Below are 24,069 nucleotides of genomic sequence, written 5' to 3' on the forward strand. Positions count from 1 at the left end.
TGCACCAACGCAACAACGGGAGGGAAGACTTCCAGTGGTAGCGCTAATCGCTTCATATTAATATCACGAGAGAACGTGACGCAGCTATGAATCACGGCAATGAATCACCCCCAAGTGATCATGTAAAGCAGGCTTTGACACATTTTATACTGAGATAAAATGAGGAACTCAGATCTCCCGACACCGCCCAAAACTCCCATCCCAAAGTCTGAAATATTTTCAATGAAGGCACTTCGGTGGAAAAAAATTATAACCAAGTCAAGAACTTCCAGTTTTTATTGTTTAAACATTTAAAAAAGAAAAACATTCAGCCAAATTTTCCAAAATTAGGGTGGATTAATTTACAATAAAATAGGCAACTCCAAACCCCAGCCCTCCCGCTAGGGCCACGCGGCCAGCGGTTTGCGGCCAGCAGTTCCCGTCCAGCAGCAGGACCGCACAGGCGGCCGGCCCTTTCACCTGTGTGACGGCACAGCCGCCTGCAGGCCACACACCATCTGTTGAGACCATCCCTTCCCTCCAGGGCAGAGTTCAGACAATTGCTTCTCAGGTCAGTTTTCAGGTTTTTAAAAATCGCCAGTTACATTTGAAATATATCTACAACTACTCTGATAGTAACAACACTTTTCAAACAGTTCTTACACGAAACACTTTAAAATAATTTTGAGGCACACTGCCAAGATGAGAAATAATGTATGAGAGTTACAGTCCCTCGTTTATGGAAACCACCCAAATAAAATATTTTCCCTAATTAACTATCCTTCTTTCTTGCCATGTATTAGCAGAGATGAGTTACAGGAGGCCGAGTGCACCGCGTCTGGGTTCCTGGTTGTAGCTGCCAGCTCGGAGGAGCTCAGGACTGCGAATGCAAAGCAGAGGATGAGTACGCTCACCAGCTCTGGAACGGGAGAAAAAAGTGTCTCTTTGAAGTGTTTCTCTATTCTTGCTTTCAAGTCAAGGTAAAAATTCACAGCAGTTTAAAGGATGGTGAACGACTACAGGCGGGCCCCACTAGACTACATATTGAGACTCATTTTACCCGGTACACCCCTAAAGTGAACACTGTCACAGGTGTGACACTGTGTGACCAGGGAACGTCCGCCAGGGCGCTGCTGGGAGCGAGTGCAGCACTGACCACACCAGGCACGGCAGCCTTCGGGCAGAACATCGCATTTCCACACTCTCGAACGTACGACCTTTACAAGACAAACCACCGAAGTGATGTGTAATGGATGACAGCTGGCCAGGCACTTAATTTGGGGAAAGAGACTGTCGGATTTTGAGGTAAACCAGAATTATTTTCAGCAATTACAAACACACTCTGAACACCACCTTTCACACCGCACCAGCTGAAGAGGCTCAGCATTCCGCTCTCTGTCACTCCGCTGCGCCAAAACTCACACCTACATGTAACTGCTTAAGACGCTACTGAAAGAACACTTTCAAGTCTGAATGTTGGCCCCTTGAGACACACCTGTGCTCGCAACACACTTGAGGAAACGATCAGGCACACCCACAGAGCGCAGTGGGCACAGGGCCCCACATCAGTCCCACCTTCCCCCCTAACTTGACATCAGAGAAAAATCACACTGTCAGTCACATGGACGAGAAGAGGAGGATGAGGAAGACCACCAGGATGACGACTGAGGTGACAAGCTTTGATCCAGCTGCAGGAGGAGTGGCACTCAGGAGCAGGGACGGGAGCAGCGGAGTCCCTGCCCGCAGGCACCCACAGCACTGTGAAGACTCTCAGAACGGCCGCTGCGGCTGAGGAGCGCAGCTCTGGGTTTGCCACTCTCTGTGCGCAGCCCCGGCGCCTTCCCCTCTTCTGGGTTCACTCAGAGGCAATGGGGGCGTGCTGAGTAAATGAAATCCCTGTTTGAAGCTGGAGGACCCTGGTAAAACATTTACATATTAACAGACCAGGACAGCAAGCGGCCGTTTGGGGCCAGGCTTGTATCAAGTTGTCTGTGTTTCATTAGAATTACCAGGACATTATTTGCACGTGGAACAGCCGAGCCCCCAAAGCCTCGTAACTAACAATTCACTGTGTTTCCATGCCTTTCTCAAACAGCAATTCCAACCCAAAGTCATCTTCTTGTTCTGAACAAACTCAGCATTTACATTTGTTATCTTTGATGCACAGACTAATCAATCAACACTTTGTTTTAAAACCTTTACAGAACATTATGAAAAAGAAAATTTAAAAAAGTTGATCTGAGCCCTGGTCGGGAAGCTCAGTTGGCTGGAGCATCATTCCACGCACCAGAAGGTTGCAAGTTCGATCCCCAGCTGGGGGCATGTATAGGAAGTGCCCAATGGATGTTATTCTCTCCCCACCCCAGCACCTTCTTCTCCCTAAAAACCAATAAACACATTCTCTGGTGAGGATTAAAAAAAATTGATCTGAGGTACCCCCATCCTTAAAAACATGAGAAAAAATATTGGCATCGTTCGGTTTCCACGTGGCTAAAAGAAGTCTGGACAGTTTATTTATAAAGACCGCTAGGCTGGCCCTCCTCAGGACACCACGCTTCCCCAGTCATGATGGAGGGAGGGCTTGTGTGAGCTGGCCTCTTCCTTCCGTGCACGGCCAACCGCCCACATCTGGCAAAGCTACCGGCTGGGGCTGCCGGTGCAACAAGCACATGGGGAAGACTTCTCTCTCCGTGATGCCAACTGGCTCGCTCGAGTTCCGAAGCAGTGGCCTGGTCCATTTAGCACCATGCTTTACTCAGGGGAAACAATCAAACCGCAGCGGGTGAGGGGCTAAGGGCAACTGTGGACACACACATCATTGAGACACCAGGATATGCATCGAAAGTGTGGGTTAATACACTGTTTGAAAATCACTGATCGCAATATTAAATAAAGCTGCATCGAATTTTTACGGTTTTGCACACCTGCAAATGTAGAGCCTTCTGATATAACCCAAATTTAAATACGAATGGAAGTTCATTGAACAAGAGATTACCAGTAAGCTAGAAGAAACAAATTACATACATTTGATAGGTAGTAACCTACAAAAAAAAAAGTGGAGCACAGGTAAAAATTAAGTGAAATTATTTATACTTGTTTCCAGTTTCATCCTTCTCTTGGGAGAACCTAAAAACAGGTCTCTGGAAAGCGGACTTCACACATGTAAGAAATGGCATCTGCTACCATATTGGTATGTATTATCTTTCTCTCAAAGATAGACAGGTCCTACTCATACCTCAGACATTCACTGTCACCTATACTGGTTTCAGGACATCCATTCCACTGCAGGGTTGGAAAGGGAGCTCACAACCCACTCCTAGGAAAAAGGCACTTCACTGTGAAAGTCAGGTTTAATTGCATGAAAGTCGAGAGGGCTAGGATAGACTCAAAAGTCCATATTCCCCTCTGTACTTATGAATACGGAGCAGATGCCAGCTTACAGAATATAGCTGATAACATTACAAACAACCAAACACCGACAACATTAACTATAGCCTCAGCAAAACAGTTACTTATGACATTTCTCCAAAAACCAATATAGTTCCAAGTTCAACAGTAAAAAGAAAAAAAAAAAATCTCCAGCAGTTGCTACATGAGAGCTCGAGACATTGTTTTCTAGAGAATTTAATGTCTACAGTTTGGTTCTGTTTCGGAGTGTGAATTGCTCATCAGATGAGAAACCTGGGGTGACAGAGGTGTGTGTCTGGGAAGAACCCAGAGTGGAAAACTATCGGGGAGTAGTAGCAAGAGGTTCATTTCTCTGGTCAGACAACCGAGTGAGGAGGTAGTTACTCCGAGAACTTCTCAAACAGAGAATGATGTGCTGGTCTACCGGGAGCTGGGAAGTGGCGGGGCCGCCGCTGCTCGTGAAGCTGACGGCAGCGACGGGAACACTCCTCTCTCCTCCGGGGAAGTCGGGACCAGGGTGTCAGTGCAGCTGGAAGGAGACGGAATGGGTGTGTGAGTGTCACCGCGAAAGTGTGAGAAACAAGCGGAAGCAATCGACACGAACGATAATCCATGCACTTCCAAGCCCGTCCTACCTTGACAATGGCTCTCCTCCGATGCTAGAACTTTAAAAGTATCTGTAAGAAAGAAAGACACACCGTGTCAGGAGCACCTAGTTTGGATGTGGCGCTTCTTCAAACTCTTGGTCGGTGCCAAGAATGCGGTCTTCACACGGTTCATCCGTAGTGTCTTCTAATTTCTAATATTACTGAAAATGTAACCATGTCTGTAAAGTAACTGTTTTAAAAATAGTCTAGAACTCAGTACTCTCGGGAAGGGCATGCAGAGGAAAACATTTTATAGTTGTAAGTGAGCAGAAATCCTCAGGCAAATAACAATGTAAAAGATAATAGCAGCAACGCTCCTCCACATGGCTCAGTTTAGAATTACGTCAGGAGACCACGTGCTCACCTTGTTACATCACCACACAGGGCAGCCCCATGCAGCCTTGAGTCCCATCATCACTGCTGTTGAGTTTTTTCATTCGGTACTGGCGGATTTCTCTGACCAGCGTGTAAAAGGCATCTTCGACACCCTAGGAAAGAAAATGATAAAGACAGCCTAACAGATATAATCCAAGCTGTAAGCGCTCTCTCACTTCTTTATGTGAATTTAGAATTCCAATTGTTAAATCATTAGCTGATAAAATAAGGTGGTTTAGCCCTGGCTGGTGTGGCTCAATGGATCAAGCACCGACCCAAGAACTGAAAGGTCGCCAGTTCTATTCCCAGTCAGGGCACGTGCCTGGGTTGCAGGCCAGGCCCCCAGTCGGGGGTGTGCGGGAGCCAAGTGATTTGATGTATCTCTCACACATTAATGTTTCTCTCCCTCTCTTTCTCCCTCCCTTCCCCTCTCTCTAAAAATAAATAAAATCTTAAAAAAAAATAGGGTAGTTTAGAGAGAGGATACTAAATTTAGTATTCCTCTTGAATCACATTAACGGGCTGATATACAAATGGCACATTTTACAAAATCACATCCAAGCAAAGGAAAATTGGTAATGTGGGACATACACAACCATCAGATCTAGCCATTCCATTCCAGAGAACTTAAACCGTATGCAGGGGCTGGTGCTGACAGAGAAAAGACTAGTGCTTATCTTTAATCAAGGTCTTCATTTAGTCATATCTATGCATGCCAATGGGGGAGTAAAAATTCCACAGCAGAATGTGAACAAGTTCATTTTGGATTCAAACCAAAGGTTAAAATAGAACACTATTAGCCCTGGCTGGTTTGACTCAGTGGATTGAGCACTGGCCTGGAAACCAAAGGGTTGCTGGTTCGATTCCCAGCCAGGGCACATGCCTGGGTTGCAGACCTGGTCACCAGTAGGGGGCAGGTAAGAGGCGACCACACATTGATATTTCTCTCCCTTTCTTTCTCCCTCCCTTCCCCTCTCTCTAAAAATAAATAAATAAAATCTAAAAAAAAAAAAAAAAAGAACACTATTAAAATATTAAAAATCCCTAATAACAAAGAATGTGCATCACACCTCTAGCAAAGAGTCAGTCAATCAAATTCTCAGTCTTAAAACAAACCCTTGCCAGATGCTGGAAGCTGTACTCTACCTGTCTGGTCTTGGCTGAGGTCTCAATGAATGGGATCCCGTAACTCTTGGCCAGTTCGTGGGCTTGTTTTGTGTCAACTGTCCTCGTTGGCAGATCACACTTGTTTCCCACTAGCACCATAGGTACATCATCTGAGTCTTTGACTCGCTTAATCTGTTCCCTAAAAGGGGGAATATATTGTAAGAATGAGCTTTTTGGAAGGAATAAACAGCCAGGGCAAAAAGGAATCTAGCAAATTTAATCTAGGCCTCTTAACATCTACTAGTGAGTTTCGCTTTCCCCCTACTACGTATGGAAGACCTTGCATGCATAAGACTGGTCTAGACTGATTCAGCAGCCACAGGAACACCAAGTCCCAGTTCACCTTCCAGCGGAGACGGGTGGTTCATCTGCCTTGACACATGCCCCTGTCAGGCTCCTGGGTTTTCCAAAGAACCTGGCTCTGACTTTAACTGGCAACTGTGAATCACCCTCTAGAGCAGGGGTGTCCAACTCATTTTCACCGGGTGCCACATTGGCCTCATGGTTGCCCTCAAAGGGCTGAATGTAATTTCAACTCCTTAACAGTTAAGGAATAGTTACATCAATACAGTCCTAAAACTATTTCAGCCTTTTGAAGGCAACTGTGAGGCTGATGTGGCCCCTGGTGAAAATGAGTTTGACACCCCTGCTCTATATTAAGGTCCAAAGTACAAAAAATAAAGTGACTTTTTGAGCTTCCCTTGAGAGTGACGGTATTTATCTACTTCTCTAGGTGCGCGGTGTCCCTGTGTTTCCTTCAAACATAATTAGAGCTGGGCGTCCAAGATATAAAAGAAACCCCCAGAACTGCTCTTATTAAAGGGGGTCTAAAGGACCTGGAACTCTCAACAGGGACGACACCCCCTTCAGTGACATTTAAGACACATCACAGAGCAGTCTGCAAAGTGCTGCTCGGATTCTCCTGACCAACACTGTCCCGCAGAGCTTCTTACAACGATGGAAATGCTCTGTATCTCTGCCGTCCAGCCACACCCACCAGTCACATATAGCTACTAAATACTGGAAAAGTCAGTGCCTAATACGGCCAAGCAACAGATTTTTCACTTTTTAAAAAATTTTAATTAGTTGAAATAACCAAGTACTGCACATTACTGCCTTCCACTCTGCCCCTGGAATTACATATGAAGTCATGTGCCTGAAATGTATTACACTGGGGGATGATGGCAGTAACCTACGTTAAGGGATAATATAAGACAGCCTAGCTCTGGCTGGTGTGGCCCAGTGGACTGACTGAGTGCTGGCCCGTGAATCAAAGGGTCGCCAGTTCAATTCCCAGTCAGGGCGCGTCCCCAGTAGGGGGCGTGCGAGAGGCAACCACACACTGATATTTCTCTCTCTTTCTTCCTCCCTTCCTCGCTCTCTAAAAATAAATAAAATCTTAAAAAAAAAAAAGACAGCCTAAAAAGGAAAATGACTTCTAGAAATTCAGAAAATAGGTGCCTGCCAAGCACTGGGCATTTTATCAAGTACTGGTACTATTTCCAGAGAGGAAGTGGAAAGCAGAGCAGGTTTAGGAGCGACAGAAACACACACACACACTGAATTCAGTTCTGAATTCAGTCTGAACTAGTCGCCTCTGTGAGCAGACTTCCTCACATGGATGGGGCACAAGCCAGGACCCAGCGCTGTCGGGGGAACCCTGGCACAGGCTTCACTATGTGGAGACACCGCTCTGAGCGATTTACGTATTTATTAATTTGTTTAATTTTCACAACTCTTGGTAGGTACTATAATCTCCATATTACAGATAAGGAGACAGACACAGAGATTTAGTGGTCTGCCCCAGAGTACCAGGGCTAGTAGATGATGGAGCCAGGTTTCAACCCAGGCACCTGTGTTCCAAACCGCTAAAGGAACACGGAGCCAAGAACAGGAGCCCCGAGTTTTTGGTCCTGGCTCTGCTACTAGTTAACAGTCGAGACTCCAAACACCTCATGAACCACCTTCTGGACTCTACTTCTGATTCTGTAAAATCAGAATGTTGCTCTTGCGGCTTTATCTAACCCCCATTTGTTCCTTCCTATCGTCATGTCTATGGCCTACTGAAGAATGCTTCTCAGGTGTCTGCCCCTCTGAAATTCCTTTGTGACCTAACAACCCCTCGAGTTCTGAATCACTCTCACTCGCAAGCTTCACGGATAAACTATCACACATTCCAGCCATATTACATTACATAAAATAAGTTCCAGCATTAACTTCCAGTAATAACCCCAGATTCCCAAAGCCCAACAAACAACTTAAAACTAACCCCTCTCAAAATTAAAAAAGCTCTATCTTTCCTAGCACAGTATCCGCACACCCCCCGGCAAAGCCTCAGAACACACTTAAAGACCATCCTTTCAGAAAAAATGACGCTCCTGGTACCTGTACAGGTTAATATCTGCAAATGACTTGCTATTATTGATGGCAAATACACAGAGGAAGCCTTCGCCTGTCCTCATGTACTGGTCTCGCATGGCACTGTACTCCTCTTGTCCAGCTGTGTCCAGTATGTCCAGCAGACAGGTTTCACCATCTATAACCACCTGTTTTCGGTAAGAATCCTGGGGGGAGGGTGTGGGGGGGGTGAGAGGGAGATTCCACTTTTATTAAAAACCACAGGGAATGCAATGCTATCGCCAAGGTTAAATAAGCTCCTACTCAAGTCTCTGGTTTGTCCCTCCAACTGCTAATACATAATCATAAACAGGAAGTTAATTAATGTCTTCCTAGGAAAAAAGCCCCAAATCCTATATGCCTGCAGAAAGGAAAATGTGAACGCTCTGTTCCTGGAAAAGATGAAAAAAAGGTAGAGAGTCAAGAGGCAGCTCTACTGCAGCTGGACTAGAGATTACTCACAGTGTATTTTACGTATGAACTGAACTTTTCTTATTTGAGTGTTTACTGTACATTTAAAATTCTAAACATACCTCCACTATTTATAACCTGGCCCTGGTTACCTTGTCACTTGTGTTTACAATTAAATATACAAATACTTTTTATTTCAGACAAGGTTATAATATCAAAATATTTTTCTCATCATCACAGATTGTACCTTTGGGCAATATCCCTCCATCAATTTCCTAAAGGTTACAAAGAAGGTAGAGACATAAAGAAATCCTCAGAGAGACACATGGACAATCATATAAAAAGTACTTTCAATTTAGCTTGAAGGCAAAAATTTTACTTATATTTTAACACTTGTGTTCTGGGAATTTGAGTAAAAAAAAAAAAGAAAGAAAAGAAAGAAAAGAACACCTCATCACACTTAGTGAAAGATCTGGCTCCAGAAATAGAATTTAGCCTAGTTTCCCAGCACATTGATCAGTGAGTTCCTGGGGCTGTACTTTAAACGGAATTCACATCGCCAAAACTTAAGAGCATGTTAAGTGTCTGACTTAAGGAGATGAGCAAAATAAAAATTGTAAAGATAGGTTTCAGTCAAACTGTTTTAGAACAGAGGTCAGAAGTGGTTCTTTCCCAGCAGGGTAAAGGAGTCACTGACTGGAAAGGGCATCTGAGAACTCTCCGAGGCACAGGAGGAAACAGTATTATTTGTTATCTGAGTGGTGGTTATTACATAAGTGTATACAAATTTAAAGTCACTAAGCTGCATCTGCATCATTTATGTATTTTACTATATGAAAATCAAGCAGCAATAACTAAAACTCTGAAAAAGATTAAATGGTTCTAACAATTAATACTAAAGCTGCTATGCCTGAAATAAAAGATTTTTGCAAAGCACTAATGAATAACTTTTAATAATGGCTATATTAGAGTTAGCTTGCACTAAACACTCAGTAGCTGGGCGGTAGGAAGACCAGGGTGTGGATTAAAATAAAATAATCTCTAGAGTTACACATTTCTAGGCCCTGACCGGGTAGCTCAGTTGCTCAGGGGATAGCCCCAATACGCCAAGGTTGTGGGCTCAATACCTGGTCAGGGCATATACAAGACTCAACCAGTGAATGCATAAATAAGTGAAACAACAAATGGATGTTTCTCTCTTTAAAAATAAAAAAAAAATCAGTAAGTAGAGTCACACATTTCTAAATTGAATAAAATGACAAGGCCTTTTATTTAAGTTTTTTGCCATTCATTGACACCAATCTGTAACACGAACTCCCGTGAAAACAACAGGATCTTTAAATAAGTACTTTTTACCCAGGGCTTTACCATTCACAAAAAGTCTAAACACATTTGGTTTTTCACACCATCCCTGTGTGGGTGGTAGGAGACGCTTCCTCACAGTAACTTAACAGATGAAGAAAACAAGGCTCTGAGAGATTAAGTGACTCGCTCACTATCACATAACTAAAGACACTGCAAACGGGGACTGAAATCCTAGGCATTGCGATGGAAAATCTCATGTTCTCTCTACTCCAACCCAGTCTCTGCGGCTTCAACGAGCTTAGAAATTACAACTGTAGAACACCCCGGTCTCCGAATCTTTTATCTCCATGCTCCTACGTTATTTAGACAACCGCTCTACCTATGGCCTGTGCATTTTTTAGAAAAAGAGCTGTCACGTATGAAGAAATGAAATGAGTTCAACACTGACTTCGCAAGTTTACAGAACTGTTAAAAACTGTGGACTTTTTAGAAAATCTTCAGCAGCTCATAAAACTGAAGTGTTCTCCACAAGCATGGAAAGCTTTATTTATTGTATTAATGAACGCAGTACCCAAAATAACTTTGCGCTTTCTCTCAGCTAAAGAATAGCTAAAGGGTACGGGTGAGGGTAGATGGAAAGAGAGCAGGGTCAGCAGACTACCCCTGGGCCTCACCTCTATGGTGGGGTCATATTCATCTACAAAGTGGTTCTGGATTAGCTGGATTGTCAGCGCGCTTTTCCCAACACCACCTGCTCCAACCACCACCAGTTTGTACTCAGTCATTTCACACCAGCAAGAACCTGTGGGAAAGCAGCAATTACGGTTAATTGGCGAGCCACCACTACAGTACTTCAAAGTACATCAGTAGTAAGGAAAGCCAGAGTTGGAAATGTGTCGGTTCCACACACGTGACTCTTCATTTGGTTCTCAGAGTGATTCAGGAATGCAAAAACACAAGTTACCGTGGGTCTCCGAATCCTTAATTAGTCTTCTAGCTACCGCCACCCTCACCTATTTTTCAGCAGGCTTTGGGCCCCGCCCTCGGCCTAAGGTAAAGGCAAGTCCCCCTTCCTGCTCCTCCCGCCAGACTTCTCAGTTCTGGGGGGCTGCCTTCAGGCTGCCCCCGCTTCAGGATCCCCCGCCCGTCTCCAAAGATCTTCGCTGGAGGGCTCAAACCGAAGGACCCCCGCCCAGGGCCTTTGTCTCCATGTCGCAAATTCCACTGGATTCCCGGCAACGATCAGACGCCTGTACGCTCCAAAGCCCAACGCGACACACACCAGAGCCTTACCTCCAGCCCTGGTGCCTCCGCTGCGAACGGATTTACAACCAACACCCGGAAAAATGTTAGAGACCCCGGAACCGCCATGAACAGCCCCCACCAGGGAGCGGCACTTCCGGCCCCGCCCGCTACGTAATCAGTCGGCGCCCTAGGCGCTCCGTCCCGCCCCGGCCACGTGGGCCCCGACCCGGGAGGCAAGTGGCTGGCCACACCCAGACCCACCCCTCCCGCTCAGGACGTTTCAATAATGAAAGCGCTCGGTGCTGGTGTCTCAAAAATCAGTAAAACTTTATTCGCTTCCATTCTTTCGCCAATAACAGAAAACTGGAGAAAGCAAAAATGTTTTGTGTTTACAAAGATAAATGGCCTCTTTACCCAGAGAAGATCAAAACCTCAAACGACAACGGGGAAGATAAAAGCGCCCTCCCCCACATCCCCTGAGCTGACCCTTGTCATCTTAGACAAAGCCTTCAGTCCACTGGCCAGGGACCCTGTATGTGGCCAATTAAAGATGACGGCCAAGAAATCAGACCAATCCGTTTCCGTGATATAAAGTGGAATAGAAGCTACACCAAGGGTCAAGTGCCTGTATTTTACAGGACACAGGAACCAGGTGGTTACTTATAAAAAAAACAAGATTCATTTCAGGCACAACTTTTTTATTTTTTTTGTTTTGTTTTGTTTTAAATCAGTAAAAGAAACTGGGTCCTAGAAGCTGCAGTGATCTAAGCAGCAGCAAATTTGTGCATTCGTCTTTGTTTAAATACGTTTAAATTATCACACTCCTGGCACACCTCATTTGCATGAAATTCTGCACCATACATACTAATTGTAGTAAATTTACCCTCCCCACCCATCCCAGGAAAAAAGAAAAACTACTCTGGAAGATAATTTTCATTGAAATCTAACGAAACTTTCATTAAGTGGACTGTGATAAGATTATAAATGATATGAAAAATAACACTTTAACATTTGGCCATCAAGGAAATGGTTTGCCTATACAAATTTTTGCAATTAATATAGTCTACCCTCATGTGGTCCTCAGAATTAAAGCATAATGAACAAGAAAAGATAAAGAATGCAACTGAGTGCTAAGGCAGGACACCGTGCCAGAGTGATGAAGGTAGAATATATACTAAATACCAAGTGCAGAATTTCATAGGGCCAACCAGGTAACAGTCTATTAGTTTTCACTTAACACGGGCAAAGTGGATTTTGCAGTTACCAGTTGCGTTATATGCACCAAATAAAGCTCCTAAAATTGATACTACAAGGCGCCACCTTAAGTTTTCCAGGCTGCAACTGTGCATAATTTTAAAATGGTTTTCTTAAATTTATTTATTTTTTTAAACATAACACGAGGAAGGTGTTAAAATTGGTGTAATAGCTCAATAGAATAAGTATTCCAGATTTTGGGGAGGGATGAAGAGGGAGATATTCAGACCCTTCACCAGAATCCCCCCAGCTTGATCATAGCGGATTAATGATGTGCTTTGTGGATGTGGTTAGTCAATGACACCAGCCTGACGGATCTTTCTTTCTGCACCAAATCCCTGTGAAAAAGTAAAACTGCAGTTAATGACCCGCGTGCAGGATAATCACAGCCCACTCGCAATTCCAAAATGTACTACAAAAGGACTGCTTTTAATCACCTTAACCATTACCAATTTTTCCCCAGAGGAAATCTCTAGTAAACCCTCTCAATCTATTTATTACCTAAAACTATGTTCAAAGTATCATGAAAACCAAGAAATGTATTTCTTAAAATAAAGGTAAGCAACCATTCTGCTGGGGGCTGCATCAACGTGTAGGGACTCCCAGCTGGTTATAAAGCAACACTTGATGTTCCTTATTAAGCTGAGATATGTGGAACTAGGACCTCAAGTATTTATTATGCTGGTCTGTCAGTGTTCTGCCACCCCGCCTGCCCCCCACCCCCACCCCTGGAAACCTTGCATGCCGTCATACCATTGAGTTGTCTGGTCCCCTTGGCTGACGAAGAACCATTAGGCGAGGAGCACTGGCATCATCCAGGGTGATGTTCTTCAAGCGATTGACCAGCCTGTCAGGCCGTGGAGCTGCAACGGCCTTGGGGCCCTCACTGTAACACAGTCAAGAAAAGAGAAGCAGCAACACTTGGTGGGAAGAAAGCAAGTACTCACAGGAGTGTGTTTTCCACATAACTACCCAAATGACTCAGTTTTAATGAGGGGGGACTCTTGCCTCATTTAGCCAGCCAGCTAGCAAGACAGGACAGACAAGTTTGCTTGTGTTTTTACTCCCAACTCAAGGCTGACTACTGCACAGGAGCTGAAAGAATCATTCGGGTGAGGGTCATCCCTAGATTGGCCCAGACAACATAAAACAAGGTAGTGGGTGTGAAAAACCTGCAAGACTTAAACACAAAGAAATATTTCCAGAGACTGCCAGATCCTTGCATAGTAACAATGTTACTATTTTTAAGTGAAAAAAAACAAAAACAAAAACAATACAACCCCACAAAAAACGCATAGAGCCAGAATTGCTAAACTATAAAATGAGACTTTTAAGCACAATATATATATAACCTAGAAGTGGCTTAATGAAAGGAGAGATAAAAAAAGATAAGCAGAATCTTTTAAGAACAAGGAGTACACGATCATTTTACATTTAGTATATATTATGTGGCAAGTGCCCAATTAATGTTTCAATGGGCCAGATTTATGAGACTAAGAGTTTACATAATGAAGACTGGAGGTGAAGGACATAGGAAGTATCAAGCAATAACCAGAGTGGCAGAAAAGGATGAAAAAACGCAGATGGAAAAGGGAAGAAATGTGGTGAAGCCGAGATCACAAGAGACAGTCCAGAGAGACTGCCAGTCCAACAGCAGAAACTCACCAGACTCGCCAAACGTTACACGCGCTGCACTTGCCAGTGCGCTGATTAAGAATCACTGAGAATTCCACCTCATCTCCAGCCTGTAGCTCAATGCCATCCTGAACTTCTTTCACATGGAAAAAGAGCTTCTTGCTATCTCCTACTTCATAGTTAATGAAACCAAACTGGAATTAAAAAAAGCCTGGCTGAAACAAATAAAGGTTGCCTTGTGCCTTCATCTATTATATGAGCTAAATTTTTGAATTACATAAAATCATTAAGGAACTGTTACATAAACATATGCATGATTTTGATCGCTTCTGGAATTACTAAGGTGGTTTATAGTATTATAAAAAACAGCCACACAAATACTGTATTCACAGTTCTGACATTAAGAAAATGTTCTGAGGGCTCACAGGGATTTTCTTGAAATCTAAGTACCAGGAATAGCTTTGTTTGCCCTAAGCTTGTTTCATGAACACTCTTACAGTTTCTTTTTTTGTGTGGTCTGCAGACACAGCTCTGAGGTTTCAAGTATACAAAATCGTAGTCTTTCTAGTCTGAAAATCTATTTGCCCCATCATGTAATGTTAGTTGTCAATATCACTGATGTTCTTCATATTTTTATACATCACCTCGAATTGCTGAAAAAATGGTAAAGTGGGGCCCTGGCTGGTGTAGCTCAGTGGATTGAGCGCAGGCTGCGAACCAAAGTGTCACAGGTTCGATTCCCAGTCACGGTACATACCTGGGTTGCAGGCCACGGCCCCCAGCAACCGCACACTGATGTTTCTCTCTCTTTCTCCCTCCCTTCCCTCTCTAAAAATAAATAAATAAAATCTTAAAAAAAAAAAAAAAAAAAAAAAAAGGTAAAGTGGAAATAAAAACTAAGTAAATGGTTGGCAGTTCCAACCTTGGCTGAAAATTTTTCAGGTTTTGGTTACTATCACCAACTTATAAAAGGATCGAATTCAGACCCAGAGACACCACCACTTACCTGATCTTTCACACACTCCACAGTGGCCCTACGCAGAGGTGTGATGTTGTAGGCCATAGTCTGTGCATTTTGGCCCAGGACACACAACTGGAACTTGACGCTCTCCCCTTTCTGCAGGCAATCCCCTTTGTTGGCCATTCCAACTATGCCAAATGGGTAGACCTCGCCTTTCATATCCCCTGTGAGAAGAAAAAGGCACAAAGACTAAAAAGCTAGTATTTCATGAAAGCTAATACTAGTAAGTTGCTAAAAGTGCCTTAAGTACCCTAAAAATATATTTATTTTTATACCTCAGACATTCTTTCAAGCTTCAATGAAATCCTAAATGCTAAATACTATAGCGAAAACAAATGAGAACCTGTAGCTCATTATTACCTTACTAGCTAATGAAGAGCTTTAAATAATATTTATAAAATTAAAAATAAAACTACCGCTCACAATCTCATTACCTAAGTATCTGGTCTTTTTAAGCACTACGGATTGCTAATATGACCCACTATCTTTTTCTCAGGTTCACAATATGAGCCCAGCGACCAAAAATATTTCTGACTCACACCCAACTGGGCATGAAACAATAAGCCAAGCGCAGGCAAAGATGATGTGAATACAGTTTTTTGCCATCTCACCCCCTTTCTCTGTTCTGGTTGTGGTTCTCTCAAACCAGCAGGCACCTTTCTCCTGAATCAGGGCTCAGAACACTTTCCCTTAAAGAGCTAAACAGTAAATATTTTAGGCCTACAGGCCATCCTGTCTTTGTCACAACTACTCAACTGCGCTGCTGTAGTCACAAAGCAACCAAAGACAACACGGGGCAGGCAAAAGTTTACACTTGTCTGCACAGAAAATAACGCAGTAACAGATGAGTAAGTAATACCATAAGCCCTGGTTTGCACACTCACAACTGTAAACCTATTTTTGTCCACCCATATGTAAACAAGTGGTCTCGGCTATTTTAAATAAACTGTCTAAAAGCAAGCTACCATATCTGCTGATGTCTGCTCCTGAGTAAAAAGCTGGCTGGAGGCCTATGCAGGTTACGAATAGAAACGGGGTTAAAGAGTTCAGCTGCTTATCATCAATTCACTGGGATGCTGAAACCAATCAACCAACGAAGGTGGAGAAAAGGAGAAAAAAATTCAGGTGCAAGAGTAAGCTTCAGAACTGCAAATCCATTTAACCGTTCTATTGATTTTGGAGGTAAAAATTTTCAAACATAGAGGAACCACAAAATTTGAGGAGATACTTCCAACTGCTGAAGTCACGCAGAAGGACTAGACAGATGGTCTGATAGAGCGGTGTTAACACTGACTACCACACATAAATGCCAGAGCCCTGGCTGGTGTGGCTTGGGGGACTGAGTGCTGGCCTGCCGACTGAAGCTGAGCTAGGGAAGACTGAAGTTATCTTGTCCGAAGTCACACAGCCAGAAGTGGAAGAGCTGATTTTCAGATCTAGGTCTCCCAACTTCAAAGCTCATCATGGTGTGTCCCGAGTTACAGTTGTACTCCTAAATCAAGAGCCGTTCTCCCCACCAAGTGGGAAAATGTGGCCTATCAAGTCTCAGACAACTCTAGACTTAAGAGATTTCAGAAGATTCCTTTTCCTCAAAACCCTTACTTTGGACTATATCCTATAGCCAGGGTTGAAGAGTAAGAGAACAAGGGGTTGGGAATGCAAAAGGAAGTAACAGTGGCACTGGGGGATGGGGGAAAGGGCGACTTAACATTACCTCATGAGTTAAAGTTACGTGCTGGGATCCCCAAGGCCCTTTTAGAGGTCACTGTGTCTCTCGTTTGAAAGACTGGTTTGTTATAAAATTAACTCGTGTTTGGAGAGGTGTGTGCAGTGGCATACTGGGCCTACATAAAGCAGAAATTCCTAAGAACCCCATGAGGTAAAAGAACATGTTGTACTAGTTCATTGCTTTCTATCAAATGCCCTGCTCTTCTCCGTCCTACGTCCTCTCTGACCCCTAGATGGCACAAGGTTTACTGTTTGTGAGCCAACTGTCATCATTGCCTGAATTTCAAATCCTCTCTTCAACTCAATTATTATGGCAATTTTGCTATCCTAATAATACAGTTTTCCCCACTACCACTTCTACTGCAAACTTATTTTATGTGTAGTTGGTCTTTCGGGTGGTAGCTATCGGTGGTGAGGGGGCACCAAAACTCAGGGAGTTACTGACAATGGGGAGAAAAAAAAGCAGAAAATGCAAAATATAGGGAGCCTTGGCCTATAGACAAGTAATTTGCAGAATCCCCATGGAACCTTAGCTGTTAAGGAATAGATACAGCAAACTTTTAACATCAATCAAAAGTGTTTATAGAAATGAATGGTTAACTAGGAAAATTTGTTAATACTGATGTAAATAACCAGCGAATAGAGAAACAAAGTTGTCCTAAAACCAGCTAATTGTGAATACTTAGTTATAGCATGATAAATGTATTGTTTTAGTGTAAGCTTTCGTTCCAGTCTATTTAATGTAACTCAGTTAACATCAGCAGTCACGTGCTCACACAGTCATCATTTGTTCACTACTTAACTCCAGGCTGACTTCATTTCCGAGGGACAGAAAGATAAAACTAAGCATGGGCAAGTCATATTTCCTTCATTAAGTTTTTAAGGGATCTGAAATCAACTGCAACCAAAACCTCCGTATTTTAAAATCTTCAAAGCACTCATCTGAGTTAAGGCAAATTTCAAACACTTGGGGAGGGATGCTCTTACCTTCGTCCACAATCTCAATCATTCCTTGGTACTCAGTCTGTGTTGGATCGACGCTCCTCAAGGGGCGAATAACTTTACCCGAGTAGATGGTAGGATCAGCTTCTTCAGTAATGCCATTCACTACAAAACAAAAGTGTGCATACCTCACTCAACGATTTTATTTAAACTCTATTCCACAGGAAAGAAAGCAGAAGTCATCAGAACAAATGCTAACAGAAGGTTACTATTTACTTCTAAACGACCATTACAATAAATCTAATTTGTATAAGGAATTAAGAAGTACAGTGGAGCCTCGGCTCTGAAACTTAAATCATTCCAGAAAACTGTTCGAGGGGCATTTTGTTCAAAAACATCTCCTTTGTTGACCCAGAGACATGTGACTGATCATGCAGGCATCAGCTTGTAGGCTGTTGGGTGGAGAATCAAGACCTGAAGTTTTGTTCAACAACCAAGGTCTGATGGCATTCATACACAAAACGTGTCTTGCCCTCTCATCTTTTCCAGGTGTCCAAATGTCACCATTTTAGTGAGGCCTTCCCTGGCCCCTAAAATGGTAACTCCAATACTTTTATACTTTCCTGATTTACTTTATCTCAATAATATGCACTGCTATTTTTCTAAACAGACTATACACAATATTTTTATTCATCTTGTTTGCTTGTATTCTCTACTTAAAACATAACAAAAACAGAAAGTCCTCATCAAAGGACGAGATTTGCTGATTTCTTCACCGCTCTGCCTCCAGTACCTAGAAGACAGCATGCACTTAAGATATTTATTGAACTGAAATGAACATTCTTGGCTGTCATTTCTCTAAGTCTCACTAAGAGAAAGTGTTATTTGGGGAGTTTGGGTAAAAGCCAAAAGTTGGAGATGCTAAATATCAATGATTTACTTAAGTTCCCATTACTTTTCCCATTTAGAGTCAATCTTCTCCGAAACAATCTTCTAAAGGAATGGCCCTCTCTCCAACACCATGGAGATTTATATCTTGGGGTTATTTTTTAAAAAGGAGATAAATGAATCGAAAATAAAGCAAATAACCTAAAATACATAGGACAGTGGTTCTCAAACTTCAGTGTAGGAGAACATCAGAATCACCTGAAGGATTTCTGAGAACAGACTGCTCGTCCCCAGAGCTCCAGGAGGTCTGGGGTGGGCTCAGAGAACCTGTATTTCTAAAAAGTGGCCACGTAATACTGCCGAGTCTGAGGATCACACCTGGATAACCACTGATCTGGAACAGCTGGATTTGTTGCTCCCCCTCCCACCCAAGACACAGACTGAATAAATTACCCGAGTGTGTTTTGTTGACTTTTTCTGCACTGACTTTGTTGCCTTTGCCTTTGGACAAGCTGTACTCCACCATGTCCCCCAGTTCCAGGCTATCGATATCACCAGAGAACTCACTGTAGGTGGGAAAGAAAGGGACATTTCAATAAGCAATGACCACAAACAACAACAGTAACAAGCAGTAATTCTTTCTCCTATAAAAACATTTATGGCATGCCTACCTATGATAGACAGTGTTTTAAACACATTATATATACTGACTTACTTAGTCCTCAGAAACACCTGATGAAAAGGTACCATTACCCCCAGCTTCAAGATAATAAAACTAAGATACCAGGAAGTTAATTTCATCTGATAAAAAAGTTACACAGGTAGTAAGTGCAGAGCCTGGATCCAGACTCGATCCAGTTTGTACTGTCTGGTTCTAAGAGCCCACAGAGGTAACCCTGTGCTATCTCATCACACCAAATCATATGCACAGCTCTCTGGTATCAACATGGGAAACGGTATCCTTTCATTGAAGCAGAAAGGCTCCTGCCCAACGTTCAAAGCAGGTACAGGCCTTTCTACACCTTTTGGCCACATGTTCTCTATATCAAGGTAGATGACTAACTTTTCACCAGTCTGAAATTTAGAATTAAAACACTGGTAGCCACCCAATATTAAATGTTTTTGACTCCAAAAACCAAAGAATGAATAGTAAGCTCTAAGCCCCTAAAAAGGCATTCCTCACCTGTAATGGAAAAAGATTTCCTTATCATGATTGGCTGTTTCAATAAATCCAAAATTATCCTTCAGAGTTGCCACATAACCCAAGAGCCTCTTGGAGTTAGAATTACGACCTAAAAGTCGCACACAGGTTGCAATCTGCTGTCCAGGCCTCTGTTTGTCACTAATACTGAACTCAACCTGTGAGAAATAAGGGTGCTCATTAACACCATGCCATTTCCACACCCAGCTCCTTAACTTAGCCCATGCTTTCCGCTCCAATTATCCTTTGTAAATTCTCCGATGAAACAGATGTTCACCAGAACTAACCCTGTTCTGTCCCATCCCACTTTTCACAAAGGATCAAGTTTTGTTCTTCAGTGTGAATTCCTTATACATTCTTATTTCTCTACAGGAGGACATTCAGAAACCAGACACACTGAGTATGAGTAAAATGAAGAGCAATGTAAAATCACTGGTGCAGTTTTACTTTGATGTTTTAGTGGCTGTTTTATCTTACCAATATTAATTTTATCTAAGCAAATGGATTTAGGCATATCTTAAATACTGGCTGCTCAAAAAGCTTAACAAAGAGCTTGCTAGATCCTGCTGTAACTGAATAAACTGCTTTTAAATAGGAAGTTGTTCATATAGTAAACTTGTAAGCACACAAAATTTTGAGCAAAACTTGATAAAGTTTAAAGAAACCATTTTGCAGGATTGACGATTATGGTTACAGCCTTCAACCCTCCCTCTCTCAAATAAGCAAAATTATCTTGCCTTATCCCCTATTTGAGGAGAAGTAGATCCATCCACATCCTTGGCTTGAAAAGCAATAGTCAATTTCACCCCACAATCATCATAAGCAATAATACCATCCTCAGCCTCCTAAAAAACAAGAGAATACAATGGGAAGAGACAAGAACAACAACAACAAAAGCAATATAAAACCAGCTATAGTTCTTACAGACCCTTGAGCCAAAGAACTGGTATGGCTGTAGAAATCTCTTCATCTACAATTGTCTAAAACAATAGATTTTTTCATATGAATAAAAGGTGGTCTTGCCTTAAGCCAGAACAGATTCAATTTGCTATTATTGAGTCCCTTAATCTTAAGAACCCATTTTTTGCTGTTAAGGAGGAACACCTTACTGAACATTTACGTGCCCATTCAAATACTTCTCATAGCCAATGAGAAATCAAACTGGGCGTGTACTTTCAAACAGGTGGAAGTTCTGTAGGGTAGAAGTTTCTGTATCACCTACTTTGAATCTCCCACAGTACTCAGTGTTTGGTACATAATGTTTCCACACATCTACCAGTGCATAATTTTGTTTGGTACAGGATCTAGCACTGTTCAGAGCACTTGATATTCAGGTAGGCAATTAAGCTATGACATGTCAATGTTTTGTCACATTTAAGTCACTGTCAAATCCCAGAAGTGAGGCTAAGAAAGGATCCAACTTGGGTTCAGTAAAGTGATGGCAGTGAACTCAGGTCTGTCTCCAATGGCATCAGTTCTTTTGCCAGTTAACCAAAGTCACAATCTCAGCATTATGTTTGCTCTGACTCTTTCTACCCCTTAACCTCAACATCCAATCAACATCTGACAACACAGCAAACACCAAGTACGTTAAAAAGAGGTAAGACAACCCCTGCTGGCAAAGAGCCCAGTCTAGCAGAGCAGACAGATTCGTAAAATGGTTAAGTGTAAATACACTGTAACGAGGACAATGACAGAAAAGACTTGCTAGGATATAGTACTGGCCTAACAAGAGAGTGAAAAGCCAAGAAAAGCCTCACTCAGAGACTGTCTTGATCAAGTCAGGGTTGCCAGAGACATTTGGGAAGCAGGGCATTCTGAAAGCCAACAGCTGTTAAAAGTAAGGCCCATTGGACTTTATTTTTATTATTATTAATAGCACCACCTGCCACGTGTGAAATTCCTACCATGGACTAGGAGGCACTGTGAAGGCTGTAAAAACAAAACAGGGCACAACCATTTTTTAAGTTTAAAAAATGAAGCAGGGGTAAAGGGACTTCCCAAGAAACAAAGTAAGTGGTAATCAAGATGCTGCCCCTGCTCCTTCTGGCTCCTCAGTAGTTATTTCTAGAATCACGTTACTTTCCAGTATCTAATGTACTTCTTGTCTACATCCATGACTTCTGGCTACAGTTCAAGGACTACCTAAACTGTTGATTTCCTATCAAGCCTCTTCCATCCTTTGTCTTTCTCCACCCCATCTAGGGTTCATACTATTGCCATGATCATCCTGAACTGCACACCTCATGTCACTCTCCAGCAGAAATCTCTGAGTACAGAACAAGGTCTAAGTTCTTTACAGTAGCAATTAACATCTTCTCATTTACCTGTCTCTCGATTTTCCATCCTTATTTCCCCTACCCACCCCCACCAAAGTACTCTTCTTCCTGTCTAAAGAAACCCTGAATTTTTTCCCTCTGTACCTCCACTGTGAGGAATGTCCTTTTCTCATTTATTTCCACCCATTAAATGTCAATGCCATAGTGAAACCATCCCAGATTCTGCCAGTTTAGAATTTCACCAGAGTGAAATATTTCATATTCTGTATGAATGACTTGTTTCGATACAAGTCTCAATTTATTTACTTGATAACAACCCATCATTTTAGACTCTTTATATTTCTTATTCAGTGGATTTTTTTCAATAAATGAAGTTCAAATGTGTGATGTAAATCTACCCAAATTTAAAAGTTTTAAACTACTTGGAAGGAAGTTATCATTTCATACAAGCAGCTCTAGCAGGGGGTTACTTTACAATGTCTGGCAGTATCTGGAGACCCTCTGGGCTGTCACATGGGGAGAACAAAGATACTGGCCTCTAATGGGTGAAGGACAGGGATGCAGCTAAATATCCCACAATACACGGAAGAGCCCCCGCCCCCACCAAGAATTATCCAGCCCTAAACTTCCATAATGCTGAGGTTAAAAAACCTTGCCTAGTTCACTATTGGTATTACAGGGAATTCTGACAGAGAGAACACTCCATTATTGTCTATTATTATGGACAGTGGTTGCCTTTAGGCAGAAGAGGAATAAAGAGCTACAAAAGTCATTTGGATCATGTAAAACTTACCTTTTCTTTGCCTTTATTTGGGCTAGTGGTTTTGGGATTGGGAAAAGTGGCTTCTTTTTCTACAGTGCCCAGAAAACGATGATCTGAATGGGAATGGAATGAAACCGTGCCCTTGGGAAGTTTTTTAATCCTAATAGCATGATTTCTTTGGGCAGAGAGCATATCCTACAAATGATAAACAAAAGTAACTTAAACTGAAAAAGGAAGCATCCAGAACCACCCCCCCCTTTTTTTCCCCCCAAAACTACTCACAGGAACCACAGTAAACTCTACTTCATCTGCAATATGGAGCTGGTTCCCATCCAGAATTTCACTATAGTGGAAGAACATTCGAGCATCACGATCCACACACTTGATGAAACCAAAACCATCTCTCATGGCAGCAATTACACCCTGAAACCCAAGTAATATTTTCACTGGCTGTGAAGCTTTTCAAAACAACAACATTCAAACATCCAAACACGATCAAGTTAAATTCATTAGGAATTCTCTGTATTAATGACCCAAATTCTGTATCCACATTATAATTTTTCCATTTAATTACAAATTCATTGTAAATAAACTTCTAAGCAACTGAAACCAGATGCTACTCCCCTGGGCTAATATGCACTAGAAAAAGTTATATCTGAAGGTAAACAAATGTATACAACATAGTCCATTTAAATTCTCAATTCTGTTAAATTTAGTAGTATTATCATGTTTTTTGCAAGACGAGGAAAACAAGGCTGACAGAGGCTGAACAATCTGTCCAAAGCACACAGTTATAAGTGGCAGAAAACAGAATTACACAGTCCAACCTTGATGACAACATAACTTCCAGAAGCTTTAAAAATCTACAGGCCCGTATTTCAAGAGCTTCAAAAGTCAACTAAAGGCAACTCTCTGTTCTGTACCTTAAATATTTTAAGGGTTTAGGCACAGGAAGGACTTCAAGTTTAAACCTGAAGACTAAAATAAAAGAAATCCTCTCTTATTTTTTCCTTCACTAAATTAGTAGCTCTGTGAGGGCATTACATCCAGAGGAAATGGCATTCAAATGTATACTGAAACACCTACCAATGCTTTGCATATGCATACTTTTATATATTATAGAGATCATTCTATAACCAGCTTTGAATACAGGCTAAATATTCTGACATTTAATCCTTGCTGAATCCTGATGTTAGCTAAACTACTCAATGATGTATTTCATACTGTAAAGTGAAACAAAATCTGCTTGAGAAACTTAAAAAAAAACCCCAAAACCCACATATTTAGATCTCCAGATTTTGTTAAAAGCACATTGCAAGTTTCAAAACAAGATCAGTTCTCTAAAGGTAAAGGTTAAAAAAGTCCCAAGAAACTTCAATTTTCATTGAATGTTTCCAATTCCACTGAAACATACTCTAGATGTT

General features: G+C 42.2%; 2 protein-coding genes across 8 annotated transcripts in view; both read right to left on the reverse strand.

Annotated features, from left to right (window-relative positions):
- Window positions 1–458: 458 nt before the first annotated feature.
- On the reverse strand, window positions 459–11,122 carry NRAS (NRAS proto-oncogene, GTPase). 3 transcript variants are annotated; one of them, XM_028503192.2, is made up of 7 exons: window positions 10,983–11,122; window positions 10,364–10,491; window positions 7,962–8,140; window positions 5,556–5,715; window positions 4,399–4,522; window positions 4,023–4,064; window positions 459–3,916 (listed from the first exon to the last, which is right to left on the reverse strand). In XM_028503192.2, the coding sequence occupies exons 2-5, from the start codon at window positions 10,472–10,474 to the stop codon at window positions 4,403–4,405; spliced, it is 570 nt and encodes a 189-aa protein (XP_028358993.1). In that variant the 5' UTR covers window positions 10,475–10,491; window positions 10,983–11,122; the 3' UTR covers window positions 459–3,916; window positions 4,023–4,064; window positions 4,399–4,402. The 3 variants fall into 3 exon arrangements, with proteins under 3 accessions (XP_028358993.1, XP_035871020.1, XP_035871021.1); XM_036015127.1 differs by lacking the exon at window positions 4,023–4,064; XM_036015128.1 differs by lacking the exons at window positions 459–3,916; window positions 4,023–4,064 and adding an exon at window positions 4,214–4,224.
- A 115-nt stretch (window positions 11,123–11,237) lies between these two features.
- The window catches only part of CSDE1 (cold shock domain containing E1), a 33,515-nt gene continuing 20,683 nt past the window's right edge, over window positions 11,238–24,069 (reverse strand). For all 5 annotated transcript variants that reach the window (XM_028502623.2, XM_028502622.2, XM_028502621.2 and 2 more), the window contains 10 exons: window positions 22,928–23,068; window positions 22,676–22,840; window positions 20,341–20,448; window positions 19,586–19,761; window positions 18,856–18,968; window positions 17,560–17,679; window positions 14,830–15,008; window positions 13,854–14,017; window positions 12,942–13,074; window positions 11,238–12,526 (listed from right to left, as the gene is read on the reverse strand). In XM_028502623.2, the coding sequence (XP_028358424.1) occupies window positions 12,479–12,526; window positions 12,942–13,074; window positions 13,854–14,017; window positions 14,830–15,008; window positions 17,560–17,679; window positions 18,856–18,968; window positions 19,586–19,761; window positions 20,341–20,448; window positions 22,676–22,840; window positions 22,928–23,068 (1,347 nt within the window). In that variant the 3' untranslated portion in view covers window positions 11,238–12,478. The remainder of the gene's footprint in view (window positions 12,527–12,941; window positions 13,075–13,853; window positions 14,018–14,829; window positions 15,009–17,559; window positions 17,680–18,855; window positions 18,969–19,585; window positions 19,762–20,340; window positions 20,449–22,675; window positions 22,841–22,927; window positions 23,069–24,069) is intronic.

The sequence above is a fragment of the Phyllostomus discolor genome, chromosome 14, assembly GCF_004126475.2.
Source record: "Phyllostomus discolor isolate MPI-MPIP mPhyDis1 chromosome 14, mPhyDis1.pri.v3, whole genome shotgun sequence".
Classification (NCBI taxonomy): Eukaryota; Metazoa; Chordata; class Mammalia; order Chiroptera; family Phyllostomidae; genus Phyllostomus; species Phyllostomus discolor.

Bases quoted from the DNA above. Each gene is read 5' to 3' on its own strand.
- NRAS (XM_036015127.1), bottom strand. From the start codon at position 10,474: ATGACTGAGTACAAACTGGTGGTGGTTGGAGCAGGTGGTGTTGGGAAA. The intron at 8,141-10,363 runs GTGAGGCCCAGG...CCCTCCCCCCAG, and splicing joins AATATGACCCCACCATAGAG to GATTCTTACCGAAAACAGGT. The intron at 5,716-7,961 runs GTACCAGGAGCG...TCCCCCTTTTAG, and splicing joins GCAGATATTAACCTGTACAG to GGAACAGATTAAGCGAGTCA.